This window comes from Poecilia mexicana, unplaced genomic scaffold (assembly GCF_051168715.1).
Source record: "Poecilia mexicana isolate PSO_F unplaced genomic scaffold, ASM5116871v1 scaffold_6, whole genome shotgun sequence".
NCBI classification, from domain to species: Eukaryota; Metazoa; Chordata; class Actinopteri; order Cyprinodontiformes; family Poeciliidae; genus Poecilia; species Poecilia mexicana.
In genome coordinates this window covers 34,028,593-34,046,678 of record NW_028263375.1, presented here as the reverse complement: position 1 = coordinate 34,046,678, position 18,086 = coordinate 34,028,593, and the positions used below count along the sequence as shown (strand labels likewise).

Sequence of the window (18,086 nt, the reverse complement as noted above, 5' to 3'; positions counted from 1 at the left end):
TTCATATTTCTTGTCAGGTTATTTTAAAAAGAGTCTTTGTTTCATGTGCCTTGCAATGACACTTGCTGTGAATTGATGTTTTATATAAACAGAAGTGAATGGAATGAAGTTGAATTGAAGATGCCTTTTAGTGTGAATGTGGTGGAGCTTAGAGAGGGGTTCAGTCCACACATATAAGCCCTGAACAACATCCCAGGAGAAAACTAATTTCAGGAACTGATGGGGTGTTGATAGTAACATCTCGCTCTGCCAAACTGTCCTAAGCTATGCTGTCAAATCTTAAGTGCCTCTTGTCCAAACTCATCCCCTTATCGAAATGAGACACTTTGTTCAGCTGCCTCTGGCCAGTACCATCCTTGTGGACCATTAGAAAAGTGCTTAGAGGGAAAAGTGGTGTGTGTTTGTCTGCATCATCTGTCATTCTCTACATTTGTGTCTATCTGCAGGGCAGCATATGGCTCTTTGACTTCTTGACAGCTGATGTTATTACATCCATATCTCTATCTTTTAGAGTTGAAAGAACATTAACTTCCTCCCCTCATTGTGGCCATTGGAGCTGACAGAATAATGCTGCAACATGTTTTCAAAGCATCCCTAAACAGCAATATGCATCTCCATTGAGGAGCAGAAACACAGCATCTAGCACTATGCGATTCTTAGTCCACCCAGCCAATAAACAGTTCCTCCTGCTTCCCTTAGAAAGAAGCCTGTAACACACACGATTGGATCAATGAGGCTCAAATACAGTTTTTCCCAAGAGAATGTGAAGTTCTACCAGATACTGACTTTCTTTTTCATTTTTACTGATTTTCTAATTTGCTGACAGGTATAAAACAATGATCAACTTCTTGTCTGCTGAAAACCTGCAGAATAAACATCACCCTCCAAATGACTCCAGTAATACTTTCACAGGGTAGAACTTGTGAAAGTATCAGGAACAACCTCCAACCTGTATGACCAAAATCCATCTCAAGGTTTTCTCCCATTTATTCCAGTTTAGTCACCATGATAAAAATGTCCAAATCATAAGCACATCAGTTTTCCCATTGTATGCATTGTCAGCCAGGCACACCTGTGATTTCATTGGTGTGCCTTGCTGGCAATATGACTGCATATTATCACATGGTGACATGTGATAATATGCTGCCATATTATTGCAAAACAACTGAAACATTGTCACATGCCCAGTGGTAAGATTACTGAATCTCATCCTACACTATGCTCATAAAGAAGTCAAGAAGAAGAACCATAAAGAAGAACCAGGTACAGTACGGACAATTCTACAATAAAACTGGAGTATGAGTTTCACAAAAATATGTTTCTAACATATTTGCTAAAACTTTCACTATGTCGGAACAGCATGGAAGGAGACAGCTGATCTGGGAGAAGCAGATCTTTTCTCAGATTACCTGTCTTATAATGCCATGACAGTACTAATTTTAGCAAATATGTTAAAAAAACTTTTTTCAGGTCACATTCTGCAGCTCTAAAGAACAGAAGTTTCTGAATTATTTCTCTCAAATGTTGCAAAGCCTTGTCCCAAGTCATCAGAGCTGGACCTGTTTTGTGTAGCATTTTGTTGAACTTGATCAGTCAACTAATACGTTTTATTTGTATAACACATTTCAGCAACAAGGCAGTTCAAAGTACTTCACACAAAAATGTAAAGTCATAAAACACACCATACAGTCAATAATTGAGAAAACTAAAACATTATATAAAATAAACAAGAAATGTTTCATTTATGATGGTTCAAAAGCAACTCTAAACAGGGTTTTAGCCTTGATTTAAAGGAATTCAATGCCTCAGTTGTTTTGCAATTTTCTGGAAGTTTGTTCCAGATTTGTGGTGCATAGAAGCTGAATTCTGCTTGGTTTGGTTTGGTTCTGAGGATGCAGAACAGACCAGAACCAGAAAACCTGAGAGATGTGGACAACAGCAGATCTTTAATGTATTGTGGTTCTAAGCTGTTCAGTATTTTAAAGTCTATTCTCTCAGTGGAAGCAGAGATTATGTCTAACCAGCATATAGACAGAACTGGCTGATGTGCTCCCTCTTCCTGGTTTTAGTCAGAACACTAGCAGCAGCGTTTGGGATCAGCTGCAGCTGGAGGATTGACTTTTTTAGGCAGATCTGTAAGACACTGTAAGCCCACCTTGAAATCAATGCAACTAATGATAAACTCATGGGTGAGCTTCTCTAGATCTTGCTGAGACATTAGTCCTTTAATTCTGAAAACGTTCTTCAGGTGATCATTTACAATTAAGTATCGCTACGATAGGTCATAATCTTACATAAACTTTAATATAGAGTTTTTCTGCAGGAAGTCTGTTATGTGGATTTAGTTTTCTCCCTCCTTAGAAGAAGTTGCCCTTCAAGGATGAGATGATGAGACTTTTTTTCAAAAGCACAAAAAAATCTTGAATTCAGTTATCCATTAGTTTATGCTGCAAACTACATCAATAAAATATTTACTGTGATGAAGTAGGACTTTGTTCATTCAATTAAATAATTTGTGGACTATTTGAAAATAATTGATAAACCTGTAATCTAGGTCCTTATAATCCCAAATTAACAAACTCTGCACATCCTGACAGTTCTGGTGTAGGCTACTGATGTGTTTTGCCCCAGACAAACTTTTTTCTTACCCAGCAATAATATTTGAGATTGCAGAAACAAAACTAGTAAACATGCTGGATGTTTTTTATGTGTTCAATTGGGAACAGCCAAGTATAGGACTAAGTTAGAAAACATAATTTACCAGAACTTTCACCCTTTTTAAGAAAAGAAGATTCCTTAATAATAAAATCAGAATCACAATTTTGCTATTGTCATTGTGCAACAAAACACAAGGAAATTAAAAGTTAAAATGAGACTGAACAAAGTAATTCATGAGGTGTCTGTAGCTGTTTAAGTTTAATTTTGGCAAATATTTACTGACACAGATTTCTGTAATCTAAAAGAATGAAACTTAAGCCAGATGTTATATGATGACAAACAGAGACTGTCTGGGTTTATTAGGTTGATATGGTAAGTATTTGTACTTGGGAAACACTGTTTTGCTAACACTGACAGGTGTATGGTTTGTCTGGCTTTCTAGGTCTATGAGGTCAAACAATCAAGCAATGTCATGAAGAAAATCAGCTCCATGGTCAATAAAGTGCTGGAACCATTGCACCCTAATGTTGAGGAACATCATTCCAAGAACATCAAGCACCTGTCACACTCGTTCTCCAGGGAAAAGCAACATCTGTAAGCCCACCTTGATACCTAGTTCTCTAAGAGAGGGTTATTCTTCAGTGAAAACTCATGGTGATTGTCAGAGGGCAGTTGGAAACTGGACAGACAGGTAGGTGGCAGTTGATGATGAAGGAAGGACAGAGACGACGGTGGAGTGACTAATGGTCAGTGAGTGATCCATTGAACTGTTGATGTCCAGCAGTTGGTTTGAAAACCAACATGGATTCAGACAGGCAGGCACAGAGAGAGCATGAGGTACAATGAGGTAGGTTGACTAGAAAAATAAAATAATAGAGCTCAGAGCTCAGACGTTTTTGTGGCTTGGCTCTATTAAAAAGACTGAGCATCAGTGGCAGATTACCAACAGGTCTGGCATCTCCAACAAGGGTCAGCTGTGGAAGGAGATCAGAAACCACAGGAGCACACACACAAGCCAGGATCCTGACAAAGAGATGGTTGTGCCAACACTGTAAAAAAATCTGTAAATTTTATGGTAGAAAAATGGGGAAATACCTACAGTTACAGGCTGCAACATCCAGAGCATTATATTACTGTATTACCAAAGCATAAATGTTACATAGTTTTTACAGGTACGAAATATAGAAAACATAGAAATTTATTGTGAATATCTTAGAAATTGTAAAAATTCATAATAAAAAAGGGTGTTCTGTGGTGGCGCAGGGGTTAAGCACAACCCACATTGAGGCCCTAGTCCTTGAGGCTGTCGCAGGTTCAATTCCTGGCCTGGTGACCTTTGCTGCATGTCTTCCCCTTCTCTCATTACCCACTTTCCTGTCAATTAATTATGAAATAAAGGCCACTAGAGCCAAGAAAACAAAAAAAAAAAAATCATAGTAAAATAAAGGGTACTAATTGGCCAAAATTTAAAATTTTGCTGATATTTATATCTATGATATAAAACCATAAACCAGATTGCAAAAGTCATTTTTTACAGAGACTAGAACACTGGTATAATGTTTTAGTTTCTTTTAAATAATCAACTTAATTCATAATGTCCTTTGAAACCTCAAAGGCAGACCAGGAGTCACACTGTCAATACATCCAGCCGACGCCACTATCATTTATGAGAATATTTTGTTAAATGATGCATTTGAGATTATATGCCATGTATGCCAACCATACATTTGTCATACATGGAGATAGCTGCATGTTAGGCCCTGCTGCTTGCAATGTGTTGAAGCCAAAGAGGAAGCAGGCTTAGGGCAACAAGGCATGTACAGCTTTTCATTATGTCATTATGTTAAACAGCAGGGTTTACGCAGTTACTGTTATTTGTCATGCAAACACAGTTCTCCAGGTTCTACTTCTGCTTGATCCTGCAGCATCACCATCAAGTCTGCTGTTGCTCATTATTTTTAACTCTGCAATACTTGATACAATACAATAGTTGAGCAGTTGAGCCACTGCTCAACCGGAGTTGAGCAGTGGTTCTGGGCTTCCTGAACTCACCACAGTATTCTCAGTTCAAGTGCACAAGTACTAGCTAAATGTGCTAACTAGCAGGCACTAGCTAATGGTTGAGCTGAATGGAGACAGTAGAAACCTAATTTCAAAGACTGTATTTCTGCACATTCAGGAGGGGAAGAAGGACAACACATTTCTGCATCCCAGGTAAGCACCTTTCACAGTTCTAACTGAAGTTAGCTAACTTTAGGCAACTGATAAAGAAATGTTTCCCTGTAATTTCTGTGAACCATACTATTTCCTAACAGCATTGCAGCTGTTAGGAAAGAGACATTTTTGCTATATGGAGTATTTAATGCTAATGTTTCTCAAATGCAACACTTTCATTAACATTTCTGAAGAAATGACTGCAAAGCCTAGGCATCATTAAAAATGAGCAGTTATTAAATGTAAATATATTTAGATGCTTCTAATAATATTTCTAGTCTACTTTAGACTACCTTTGTTTAGTTATTGTTAATGGCAGAAACAGCTATTTCAAGTTTGGTTCATTCATTAATTTGAATGACTGAATGTGAAATTTTATACATTCAAATTAAAACTGCGGAGAACACTTTACCTTTTGTTTCAGTGCTTTAGTATTATGTGGAAGTAGATAATCCTTCATAAAATGCAGCAATACAGAGTGGGATGCAATGCAGACATGGCAGAAATGGCTCCAGGCCCCATAGAAACGTCTTTAGAAATCCTTACATTTACCTTTATTTCAGTGTTCCTGATTTGTGCAGATTTTTCCACATTTTTAGTGTTTGTATTTGAGTTTTATTTATGAAGAGCCACCTACTAGTGAGGACTAATATTTTCTAATTGAGCTCAAAGCCTAGTAGTTTAGATGCATGTAATGGATCAAGGTTTGACAGACATATTTAAGGTGATTCTTTGACTGTCTGTACTGCTGTAGGTGGTTGATTACTGCTGCTGCTAGTCTGATGGGAGGCATGGGGGAGGGGTACACTGTGGGGCGGGAGCTCGGCTGCCGACCGCAGGTCCAAGACAGAACTTTGTGTAAATGGGCAGCACATTGCATGAGGAAGCATTTAGGCACCACTGCATGGTTGCAATGGAGATTTGAGGATGTTTCAAATATGTTTTGATGAGGGAATGACACATCATGAACGTGGAATTATAACACAATATAAAGCTCAAACCAAAGCAATTGATGGTGATATACAGTACTCACCAAATAAGGGCTGTTTTTAAATAATCAGCTCTTTGTTTTTGAATTTTTTTGGTATTTTTTCTGTTGTTGTTGGACAGTGGTATTAGACCATACTCTTTCTGCATTGAGTTTGTCTTGTGTCATCTATCCTGAATGAGGGAGTGGTAAAGAGAAAAATGTTTCTCCCAAAAGGGAGGATGGATGGATGAAGATAGAAACTTCCTTGAAAAAAACAGGCCTTTATCTGATGTTTATTGTTTTTTTGTCTGGTTGCAGAGAGAATCATGCCAGTAAACAGAAAACAGTTTGTTTATGAACTTCTAAAGTTTCAATCAGAAATAACAACACTGCCTGTTGCAGGTCCCGTCTCCATGTATGCATGTGTGCAATTCTGAGTTTATATGATGTTCATGCAGTGCATCTTTCTAACCTTTGCTCTGTTTCTACTTTCCAACAGTTTGTAGCAGTGACTGATTGGAAGACCATCTCCATGTAGCACACCCTCCTCAGCAGAGTCTGGACTCAGTGACTTGCTACTCTTGACCAACCCAGAGCAGGAGTTCCTTTGTCACACAGATTTCTTCCACCATGGATTATCACTTATGGATACATGCTGCTTTTTAAGATCTTAGTAAGGAAGAATTGTTGAGATGTAGACAGGAGATTGAATCAGTTCTTTTTTTAACTGAATGTTTAAATAGAAATTGTTTCTTCAAGTGGATTAATCATAATCTGTATTTTTGTTTACTTTGTACTTATAATTTTCCATATTGAAATGCTGACAAACTACATACCCTTTATGTGTTGTACTGTAATTTTTATTGGAAAATTCTGACAACTACATCTGTAGGTAATTTACTGTAAAGTTGATTTTTATAATAAAATGTCATAATGTATCACAGAATTCTGCTGTGTTTTTCACTTGTAAAACTAGTTATTTTATGGTATATATGTTGATTTTATTGTAAGTTGTCAGAAACAGTTTATTACAGTTCTGAACTGTTAAAGTGACGGTTGTCAAAATATTACACTGTAATGCAGTACGGCCGTTTTTACTAATACAACCACAGCTGCCCGTATATTACCGTATTTTACTAAATACAATATTTTATCATATTTTGCTACTTACTCATTTTACCATATATGGTAAAATCCTGACAACCACAGCTGCTGGTTTAATATTGTAGAGAGTATTTTTTTTAATTACATTCCTGCCAACTGAATGCAACTAGTGCAAACTAGTGTTTCCTCATCTTGCTGTGGGTTTGCAGCTGTCGGCCACCGTATGAAAGGGACAGAGAAAAGTGTTTGTAGTGAGTTCCTACAAGTTATGCTTCTCTGTAGCAGAAAGCTGATTTAGTAACAGTGAAAATGTCAGTGGAAGGTTAACAGCAGGTCACACAGGTCTAACATACAGGTTTGCTTTTTAAAACAAGGATAAGGATAAAAACATTGGTAAGGTCGAAACTGCTTTATCAGCAGGGCAATGTGTGTGATACTATGCAGTCACAATGGCAGAGGCGTCTTTTATTCAACGAGGGTTATTATGGGATGGATCCTGACATCAGAGCCACACAGGCAATAAACACAGAGCACTGTGATCCCAAGGATAAAATGCTAAAGACAAAAACAGACAGTTATGTATTATGTACAGAGCAGAGTTGGTGTTGGGGGGTTCAGATAAGTGTTGTCTTTAAGAAATACAGCTTCTGTACATTCAATGAAAGAAGAAAACAGCACGAAATAAGTTAAACATATTAAAGTCTGACTTTAGCAGATGAGTTGTTGTCAGGTATCAGTTGTGTAGAACAAGTTTGAATATTTTTACTGCAAACTCTGCTGTTTAATTACTTATACCACAGCCTGGAGACAGTTATGCTATTTAAAAGATAAAAGTGGATATTTGTATTTGGAAATGTGTTAATTATTTGCCCCAAAGACAAATTGATATTTTTTTCACGTTTCTATGTTAACAGGTTTGACCTCTCAGACAAAGATAACTTTTTTGACAGCAAAACCAGGAGTTCCATAGTAAGTCCACAGCAACAATTCTACACTTGACTGTTCTTCAAGAAACATGTTTGTTTTACATATGAACTGTACAGTATGAAGCAGAAAGAGAGCATAAAATCATATTCTTTAATACACTTTGCAAAAATTCTGACAAAGGTTCTGGATATAATAAGTCCTTTACTGTTTTTACATTAAAGCCCTGCAATTTTTGTAATTGTATGTAACTGTGTTACTGCTTTCTATGCTCTTCTTTTGTAACTTTGTTTGACTCCATGTTAGGTATTTGAAATATTAAAAAGAACCAAATGCAAGGCTAAATACAGCATGGGTGAGTCCAAACCGTTCTATTCAGCTTCACAATGCTCTTTTATCATGACCAACATTTTTTTTATGTTTTCTTTCATGCAATGATTTAATATAAACTGTTTATAAACTGTAAACTGCCCACAATCGCCCGAAGCAGTCGTGTTATTTTATGCCAGAGTTTTTTACAAACAAAAAACAAACAAAAGAAAAAATAGAGCAATCATTCACAGTATAGTGGGGTTGCAATAATCTCAATACGTCCATAGCTAAAAGTGCAACACCATAATTTTAATTCATTCGTAAAGTAAAATGGTGAAGATTAAAAATTTCCCAGTGAATAATAACATAATCAATTGATTTAGTATTATGTGCCGCATTTTCGGTTAGCATGATTTTTATTTATTCTTATAGCTTGAATAAAGAAGCTATTCCTGACTATTGGATAACCTAATAGTCAGGTTATCCAAACTGGTAAACCACAATAATGAAATAAAAGTGAAATAATAAATTTATTTAATGATCACTGAACATATCAACACTCCCAAAAAAAGAGAAAAGAAACACACACAGGAAGTCTTAACAACTTTTTTAATGTAGTGAAATGACTGACTATTTCCTCACAGTATTTATTTACTATTAGTTTGTTTACCTATTAGTTTGATTTTTATTTAAATGGTTACTTATATTATTTTGGCTAATACTGATATTAAATAAAGTATCATCCAAACTCAACATTGTAAATAATCAAACCATAATTGTCCATTAAAGGCATAATAGGAAATTGAATAAATTTTTAACAAAATGTTCTGTACCATGTTGGTCTCAGGAGGTGATTGATGTTTGGGTCTGCAGTGTTCCTCTCCTGATCCGTTCTGTCTGAATATCACCAACACATTAAAAACGGCCTGTATTCATCCTCACAGACGTTCTCAGACAGAACGCAACATTTAATAGCAACCCTGGTGGCAACCCTATCCTATTTTAAATTAATTTGAAGTGTGATAAATCACATTTTTCTGGTTTAGTTTACTAGTTTACTGTCTAATCATCATCAGACAGTATGATTACTGTCTGATCATAAAATCAAGAACTTAAAGAGAACCTGTCTGACATCTAAAGCATCTCAAAATGTTAAATATTATTAACTTATTTGAATAAACTCAAGAACAGATGACAATATCATTGCATTATCTATCAATCTAGAAAGTGTAACAAACCCATTTGTAAGGCTTTAGGAGCCCCAACAAATAGAGAGTGAGTCATTATTCACATATGGAGAAAACATGGAACAGTATATGAACTTTACAACAGAACATCAATAACTCATCCAGGAGGTCACAAAATGACCCAGAACATTTTATTTTGCCTCTATGTTACCAGGCAAAATATTTAAGAACCAGTTGTCTTTTATGAATTTGACCTAGCCAAGAGGCAGCGCAACAGGCTTCACTTCCCATAGTTAAATTCAGAGTTGATGATTCAATAATAAGGAGACTGGGCAAAAATGCCCTTCATGGCAACAGTCTAACGCTAAATGATTGCTTTTCTAAGAAAACAATGTCATTTTTAGAGAGTGATTAGGGAAAAGTGAAGGTAATAAATGTCTGGTTCTCTGTTCATGTGGTCTTGAGTATCCACCTTGACATGGCTTTCTTCTTTGTTTTTGTCTGACAGGGATCACCAGTCTCCTTGGTAGTGGGGTTTATTCAGCAGCCTATCCTCTTCATGATGTAAGCAGTGCAAATATAGAAAAGCTTTTTATTTGGATTTCAAATTATAGGTTACACAGTTATGGAAATTAGCACAAGTCCTTCAACATGGGTATTTTTTTATAGAGGACAAAGCAGAAGCGAATATTTGTCTATAGATATTTGTTTATACTGTGATCCCAAATTACAGTAGATAAACTTAAACTTTTTATTTTAGAATGACTACCAGCTTGTTAGTAATGTGTATCCCAGTTATCCTTTTCTTCTTTGAATTTGTTTTAAAAAGCTAAGCTTTTGTAATCAATAAAAGACATCAGCTGTAGCAAAGCGACTTTAGCAAAACATTTTTAATTCAAATCCTGACATCTGAGATGGTTAAGTACTGCTTTGCTGCCTTAAGTCAGTGAAATAACTGTGCCATGTTTTCTTAGGGAGCCATTGAGGAGGAGAGCGCAGAACCCAATGACAGAAAGGTAAAAATGTTACAATATCTTCATCACTAGATTACCGTAGGTTTTCAGAAGGGCATCAAATATCACGTCCTGCATAAAAACATGTCTACTGACCACTTAGCAGTGACAACCAAACATCATTTCTGCACAGCACAGTTAGAGTTAGAGAAGGCAGAGGAGTAACTAAGCATCTGACACAGAGCAAGAGAGAGGGAGACTTAGGCAGATCTGTAGAAAGAGAGTGAGAGGCTAATGCTCAGCCAGCTTCACCTAACGGGGCAGTATTATGTAACATTGACTTTTTTTAGCTTTACATCATGTTATGTTATTCCCTCACCAAAAACCTACATGGAATGTCGCCTTGATTCTTTCATGCATATTTAAGAAATCATTTAATCTCCGATGGCAAGCACACAGCTGGGCAAAGCGTCTGGGTGGCCCAAACGCCACTTCAAGAAGCAGCTCTTTCTGGGAGCTGCAGATTCCAGGCTTCTGAGCTTCGACTTCAAAGAGCAGCACTCTTATTTAGTCTAATTTGGCACAAAATTTTAGATAAACCAATTTACACAAGAAAGTATCTATCGATGGATCAAAATAAAAAATGTGTCAACCACCTTTTCTCATAAAAACTAAAGTGTCATAAAATGGTGTGGTTGGTGGCGAGGAGAGACGCTGAGACCCAGGTTATGGTGATGATGATGAGTTTAATGGAGAAAATGCTCACGCAGTCCACAACAGGCGGCACGGCAGAGAACTAGCACACAGCTAAATACCGGTAGCTGCTGAATTACAGGACTGAAAACGAGAGCCGACACTACCAGGACTATACAGTTCCACTGGCAAGAAAACCACGTAAGACAGCGATAGACAAACTTAGACAAGGACCCGACGAAGAACACAGACAACAGGTGAGACTAAATACACACGGGGTAATCAAGGGAATGAGACACACCTGGGAGACAATCAACGAGGGGACAGGACAAAGACTCACAGGGAAACAGAATCACACAGAAAAACTCAAAACTAAACACAGAAACACGGATCATGACATAAAGTTTCTGAGTCTCCCACTGAATAAATGAGACTTATTTGCTCAGGAGTCTGGAGTGGTTATTTTTTCACAGATAATATAAAAACAATGAACCATAATGGAGAAGACAGTGATAAATTTGTGACAAACACAATGAGAGAAAAGCCTGGCAAATATTTTACAATAACACAACTAATTCTTGTAATATCTCAACAGCTTTTGTACGAGGAGTGGGCAAACTACAGTGTCTTTTATAAGTACCAGCCCATTGGACTTGTTCGGTAAGCAAACATTTTGTTTTTCAGGTTTTTAGCTACTGCACTGGAATTGAATACAAACAAAGTCATTGGTCAAAGATATTTTATATTATAAGGGTAAAGGAAACAACTCTAAAGAAAGAAGAAAGAAGCATTTAAAATCAGTCTTTCACTTTATCTTTGTTGAACAGTATCTCTTCCATTTGGACCATCTGACAATGTAGAACATATTTTTGCCACAAAACACATGATCTGTTATGGCAAACATAACAAAACATAATATAACATATCCTAGTTTATTAATTTTTTTTAACAATTTCAGCTCATCAGTCAGTGTGAGGCAAGTCAGCTTGAAACCATTCATGGGTTATTACTTTGTTTACTTCAAAAGTTGAAGGGGCAGTATTATGTAAAATCAACTTTTTTGAGTTTTACATTATGTTATTCCCTTATCAAAATATATCTGGAGTTTTGCCTTGATTCTTTTCATTCTTGTTAGAGAAATCCTTTCATCTGCCATGGCAACCATTCAGCTGTGCAAAACGCTTGGGCCAACCAAGCAGCACCTTCAACAATGAAGCTCCTCCAGGAACTGCAGTTTCAAAGCTTCCAAGCTTCTGTCTCACAGAACAGCCCTCTCTCTGCCCCTCCCCCACTCAGCTCCTTCAGACTAGCCAGCAGCAATTAGCAAACACCTGGTGAAACTGCACATTTGCTAAGGTCATTATAGGAACCACTTCTCAGTGTAACACTAGTAAAAAATGTTATTTAAAGGGTTAAGAGAGGAGCCATGTTGAAATCTGAAGATATCTGTGGATAGATTCTCAGGGTCAGTTGCAGAACTTTTATCTTTCAACACTATTAGGACACATAGCATGTGACTGACATGTAGATCTAGATCTGTGGCTGTGCTGAGTGTGATATGACGCTGACGAGGCAGTGAGCAGCACTGTGCCCCACGCTGACTAACTGCATTTTAACACCTAAAATAAAATTATTTATGTTGAACTGGCTTATAGAAAATGTTTGTTTTTGCCAAACAATGCTTCATAATTAGTAGTAGACCTAAAACATTATTAGTGCACAGAGCAGTTGTAACAAAGAACATTTTTGATTTCCATGTGTTGTCTATCATTGTAAAGCTTCGAATCCACACTTTCAAAATCTGTAAATAACTCAAAACACCCTGAGCAGAGTTGGTTATGGTTTTATTGTAAGTGGTAACATTTATAAAATAACGCCACCCTTCACATTAGGATGAACAAACACAATGAGTTAAGAGACTAATGTTTTCAATTCAGGTTGTATTAACATGTCATTGCAATGGCAATTAAAGAAAAAGTCCTTGAGGATTTTTTTAGTTCTTTCTATTCCATCAGCATGTCTGTCACTGTTGTTTTCTTTGACTTTTGACCATGCTACTTTTAAACTGTCTCTGTTTTGGAAACACTGGAAGCTTATTACGACTGATTTTCAAACATTATCATCCTGGTTCATGCAACAGAAGTATTTTATTGCTGCACATTACAGATCCAACTATATTTTCATAAAATTATCTCAGAATGTCATCATTATGTTTTTCTCTGATCCTTATTTTATACAATAAATCCCCATATTGAAAATAAATTCTAGAAGCAATTAGAGTTGCTTTTAGCAGAAAGGCAGTTCTGCTGAAATGTACTGTACAAATAAACTTGACTATTGTTATGTTGAGATTTTCCTTCAAGATAAGTTTTTCCTGTCATATCAGATACTCAGCTTTACCTGGAGCATTTCACTGCAGTGAAAGAATAAAAAGCACATTTGTTACCAACTAATTCCATTTGACTGGGTGGCTTTCCAAGTAAGCAGGAAAATCTAATAATTCACATATATTGACTTTTTTGGTTGTTGTTGTTATTGAAGTTTGAGGACTATGGAAACAAAACATGACCCAATGAGACTTGTGTTCAACTGTTGTAATGCAACGCCCACTTTTATATTTTTATTTAGTGACTTTTTACATAAATATGTAAAAAGTCACTAAATAAAATTGTTTCTCCTTTTTGTCATGTAGGAAATATTTTGGTGAGAAGATTGGCCTTTACTTTGCCTGGTTGGGCCTGTATACCCAGATGCTTATTCCTGCATCACTAGTGGGGGTCATTGTGTTTCTCTATGGATGTGCAACAGTTGATGACAATATACCAAGGTAAGCTCAGACACACTCTAAATGTGTTCATGAAGAATTACACAATGAAGGGATATGTGTTAGAAGGTCACATATAGTATAGTATGGGAGACACTTTAAACATGAATGTGGTGGAAGGAAGGTGCTGCTGACGTCTTGAAAAATAATATTCGGAATGATGATTTCAAACCCTTTAATGGCTTCCTCTTCATTAGAGCTGAGGCATGGCTGCCACCTGCCCTGCTGCTTTACCACCACTAAACTGGTTTAAGTGTCAAGTTAGTGCTAGTTGTTCAGAATCAATCTTTAGCTTGTGTAATTATTAATAATTGTAATTAATAATTCCTTATTAACGAAATTATTAATAAAGTTAGAGTTTCTATAGTTGAAAGGGATGATTATCCAAACGGGCAAGTCTCATGCCAGAATGAATTCACCTCTACCAGATGAGCAGATACGCCTCACACACATCAAAATGATCACACACACTTCATTCCAGTTGGTCTGAGAATTTCTTAACAAAATAGCTCAACATTATAGTAAAAATCAACACACTGTTGTCATGGGGTGTGGTTGGTGGTGTGAGGATGAACGCTGAGACCCAGATGATGATGATGAAGATGATTATTTAATAAGGAGAAGCTCAAAACAGTTCAATGCAGGCGGCACAGCAGAGAGAATAGCACACCGGTAGCAACTGATAGAGGACTGAAAAACGAGAGCTGACGCCGACACAGAACTTAACCAGTTCTACTGAGACGACTGACAGACTGACGCTGACAAAGACGAGGACCCAACAAGAGACAAGGACAACAGGTGGGCTTAAATACACAGGGAGGGTAATCAGGTAACTAGACACACCTGGGGACAATCAACAGGGAAGACAGGACAGGAACAGGACTAAACACAGAAAACACTGAACATAACTGTAAAACATTTGAGCTGCATTTAGTTGTATCTATTATCTTCTACTCTTTAGTCAAATAAATTTAGCAAGTTTTTGAAATATGTTTGTTGTGAAAGATAAACATACAATAAGTTGTGTTAACTTTTTTATTAATTTTGTCACATCCTCAAAGAGTTTAATAAACTAGAGTTTTTAGGTTTGCAAAAGAAGAAAAAGTCAGGAGTGGGAACTATTTCCCAGAGTGCTTAGCAGCATAATTTTGTATCCTGTGTTGCATTGTGAGTGAGATGGAAGTGTGTTACATTGATCTGACTCTTGTGTCATCAAGGAAATGTTTATTCAAATGTATCTGACAGTTTGTGAAGTCTGAAGATACTGTCCTGTTTGCACTAAATGTTTTTGAGCAGAAATAATTGTGATGTTTAATAAAATTCATTATCAAATCAGAAATTTTGTTCATATAATTTGAAACAAGAATTTAAATTGCTTAAAGTAAGTATATTATTTTAATATAATATTTTAACTTTATGTTAAGTAAAAATAATGGAGAAGTGTGTGCTGTCTAACTAGATGAGGGCAGCTTTTTCTTGCATATTGTGAAATAATAATTTGGTTTAAATTGCAACATTAAGTTAAAACTCACAATTCAAGATTAATGAGCTTAAAACAATGTTTATGCAGCTTGTCTCTTGTTGCTAAATCAACTTCATGAACTTTAATTTCTGAGTTAAAACCAATACAATTTCCCTGTTGAACTAAGTAGCATTTTCAGCGCAGGAGGTGGATGTTGGTTTTCAAGTTAAACCACTGTTGGGGACATAAGTTTGATTATATTAATTTTAGAAACAGTTAACCTTAGTGCGTGTGAAATATTAGAGCATGAATATTTTGAGTAGATTTTAATTTATTTAGATTTGGATAATGATTCAATTTAAAATAACAACTGATTTTCTTAACTTACATAAAACCACAAACGGTTTTGAAAAAGGGCCTTCAGTAGAGAATGTCTTCTATCAGAGGAAAAGGATGTGCTGTGCTAGGCAGTTCACAAAAACAAAAGTAATGGGGAAAAACAGGATGGGAGAGATAACTTCTGTCTGTTTACGTACTAGGTCAAATTCTTTGGTATTTTCTATGAGGTAAGAAAAACACTAAAATCTTCAGAAAACAATACTAGTATTTGGGGTATTATGGAATTGCTGGCTAAAGATGATAGTAATACATAACGCTTTTAAAATTATAATCTAATTCATTAGGATATTTCTTTTAGTTATTAACAGCATGTTCTGATTGAGAATAGTCTAATTTGTAGCTTTATATTATCAGCACTAGTTAGTGTCTAACTCAAATTAATTTGGATGAATGTTAGGTTATCCAAAGGATTAGGAAACTAATGTTTTGGTAATAAATATTTCAGGCATATTGTAAAAGAGTTTTTGGGAAGTATCAATTCTTATATCCAAAGTCACAGCTGTGTTCTACCCGCTTGAAATCTCCATGTCACTTTAGGTTAAAGCAGGAATCTGTTTTTTGATGAATCGCTTAGGCAGGAAACGAGCAAGGTCTAGATGAAAAATAAATCTCTTTCTGGCAACTAGGGTCTTTGTTCAAATGCATAGAAAGGGAGGAACTGGGAGAAGACTCCAGATGTAACTGGCATGAGAAGATCCTGTTTTCAGAGTGACCTTTGCTCTCTCTTTCTCTTTGGTTTTGAATAGGTGTCCCACATCCTATCCAAGTAATTTGAAACTGCTTAGAAGTTTAGAAGGAGAGGACACACCTTCAGTGCATATATTAAAATTAGGACTACACCTCTTAATAAAAGTCTCCACTTCACATCAGCAAGCCGAATTGCTTTGTTTACAGCTGCACGAGCAACTCCCAAAGGCGCCTTTGCGTTTTCTCCTATTTTTGCATATTGTTCATTTTTCTACTTTTCTCAGGTAATTAATGTCTGTTTTGTGGTTTGGACTTCTTGATGATTTGGGTGTGATGCTGATCTGTTTTGTTTTTATGCATTTAATTGTCTGATTGTCTCTAGATATGTCTGAAGTTGAATGGTGAATTGTTCTCTGTGTGTTTTCCACTGCGTACATGCGGAACTCTGGATTCGGGAGACTAGAGGAAAAACAATGAGCAAAGAAGTTTAACATTTTATTCCTCTAGTATCAACACCACCTTCAAATGTTTTACAGTGTACCTACTTTCTTTAATGTTCTAATTATGTGTAACTGCTAAGCAAAAGAAAAAGAATAAGGATCAAATCAAAGAGTTTGCAAATTATGATTAAATCAAACGGAATACTAAAAAAAAGCTTCAAGACTAACTGACTAATTAAGTCTTCAATTAAATCATAATTAACAATAGTAGAATGTCTGAAGACTACAATGCAGAAAGTCACAATTCATCACAGACCAACATAACTCCAGCAGAGAGAAAGTCAAGGAAGAGGAAACGGGGGAGGCCGAGAGGGGCTGATGTCACATGGAGATGATGTCCAGACCCGGACAGAAAACGCTACTTTAGACAAAGAACCATAAAAAACCTGAGCATGTGGGCAGGCCTAGCTTTAAAGCTAGACAAATGAAAATGTGGCTTCTGGGCTCTTTACTGTATGACAACTGGATAACTGTGTGAGAGGAAAAGGAAAAGAGAGCGAGAGAAGAGGAGGGAGAAGAAAAACCTGCTTCTGCATGTTATTCAAACCCTTTCTTGGATACCATCGTTCCAACACATGCCAACTTTCACAAGAGAAGATCGTCTGAATTGCACAGCATACAATCAATAACTCATAAGTGAGAAGCATTAAGACAAAAAGACAATGTCTGACTTAATTAAGATTTTACTAAGTTATCACAGCCTCAAAGTTATTGTAAAAATGTCCCATCATTTTTACTATAGCTTGAGGATTATGTGCTGTTCACACTAAATGTGTGTGAACAGCACATAAGGGGAATGTAACTTTACTATGAGTTGATCAGTCTCAAAGTACATTGAAGTGATGTGCAGGGGCTGGTCCAAAGGAACATCTCAGTTGCTGAATGGATCTCTGGGGAGAGCTGATGGTTCCCTTGATGGGTTGGGGAACAAAAGTGGACACCGTGATTCAACCTAGGGTAGATGCGACTCCCAAAGGACTTCTGCAGTGCCAAGGTTTCCCCCAGAAGACTAGCTTAGCCCAGTGGTAGGGATGCTAGGGAAGTCCACCAGTCGCCCCAGTGTTTTTATAGGTTAAAAATTCTGAAATTTGAGAACTAAAACATCAACAACAAAGATATAAATGTAGCACTGCACTAAATAAAACTAGCCCTTCTGTAGGTTTTGTATGTCAAATGCCATTATCTTTTTTTTTTTTTTA

At 36.5% G+C, this 18,086-nt stretch overlaps 1 protein-coding gene and 1 long non-coding RNA gene across 2 annotated transcripts in view; both read left to right on the top strand.

The window, feature by feature from the left end:
* ano1b (anoctamin 1, calcium activated chloride channel b) overlaps positions 1–18,086 on the top strand; it is a 69,973-nt gene that overhangs the window by 22,046 nt on the left and 29,841 nt on the right. The window contains exons 4-10 of the mRNA XM_088006668.1: positions 3,101–3,252; positions 7,861–7,915; positions 8,177–8,225; positions 9,878–9,933; positions 10,344–10,385; positions 11,611–11,675; positions 13,708–13,842. Coding sequence (XP_087862794.1) covers positions 3,101–3,252; positions 7,861–7,915; positions 8,177–8,225; positions 9,878–9,933; positions 10,344–10,385; positions 11,611–11,675; positions 13,708–13,842 — 554 coding nt within the window. The remainder of the gene's footprint in view (positions 1–3,100; positions 3,253–7,860; positions 7,916–8,176; positions 8,226–9,877; positions 9,934–10,343; positions 10,386–11,610; positions 11,676–13,707; positions 13,843–18,086) is intronic.
* LOC148159543 (uncharacterized) lies at positions 4,576–6,780 on the top strand. Its single transcript, XR_015763117.1, has 2 exons — positions 4,576–4,872; positions 6,342–6,780. It is a non-coding gene; the product is annotated as an uncharacterized LOC148159543 (long non-coding RNA).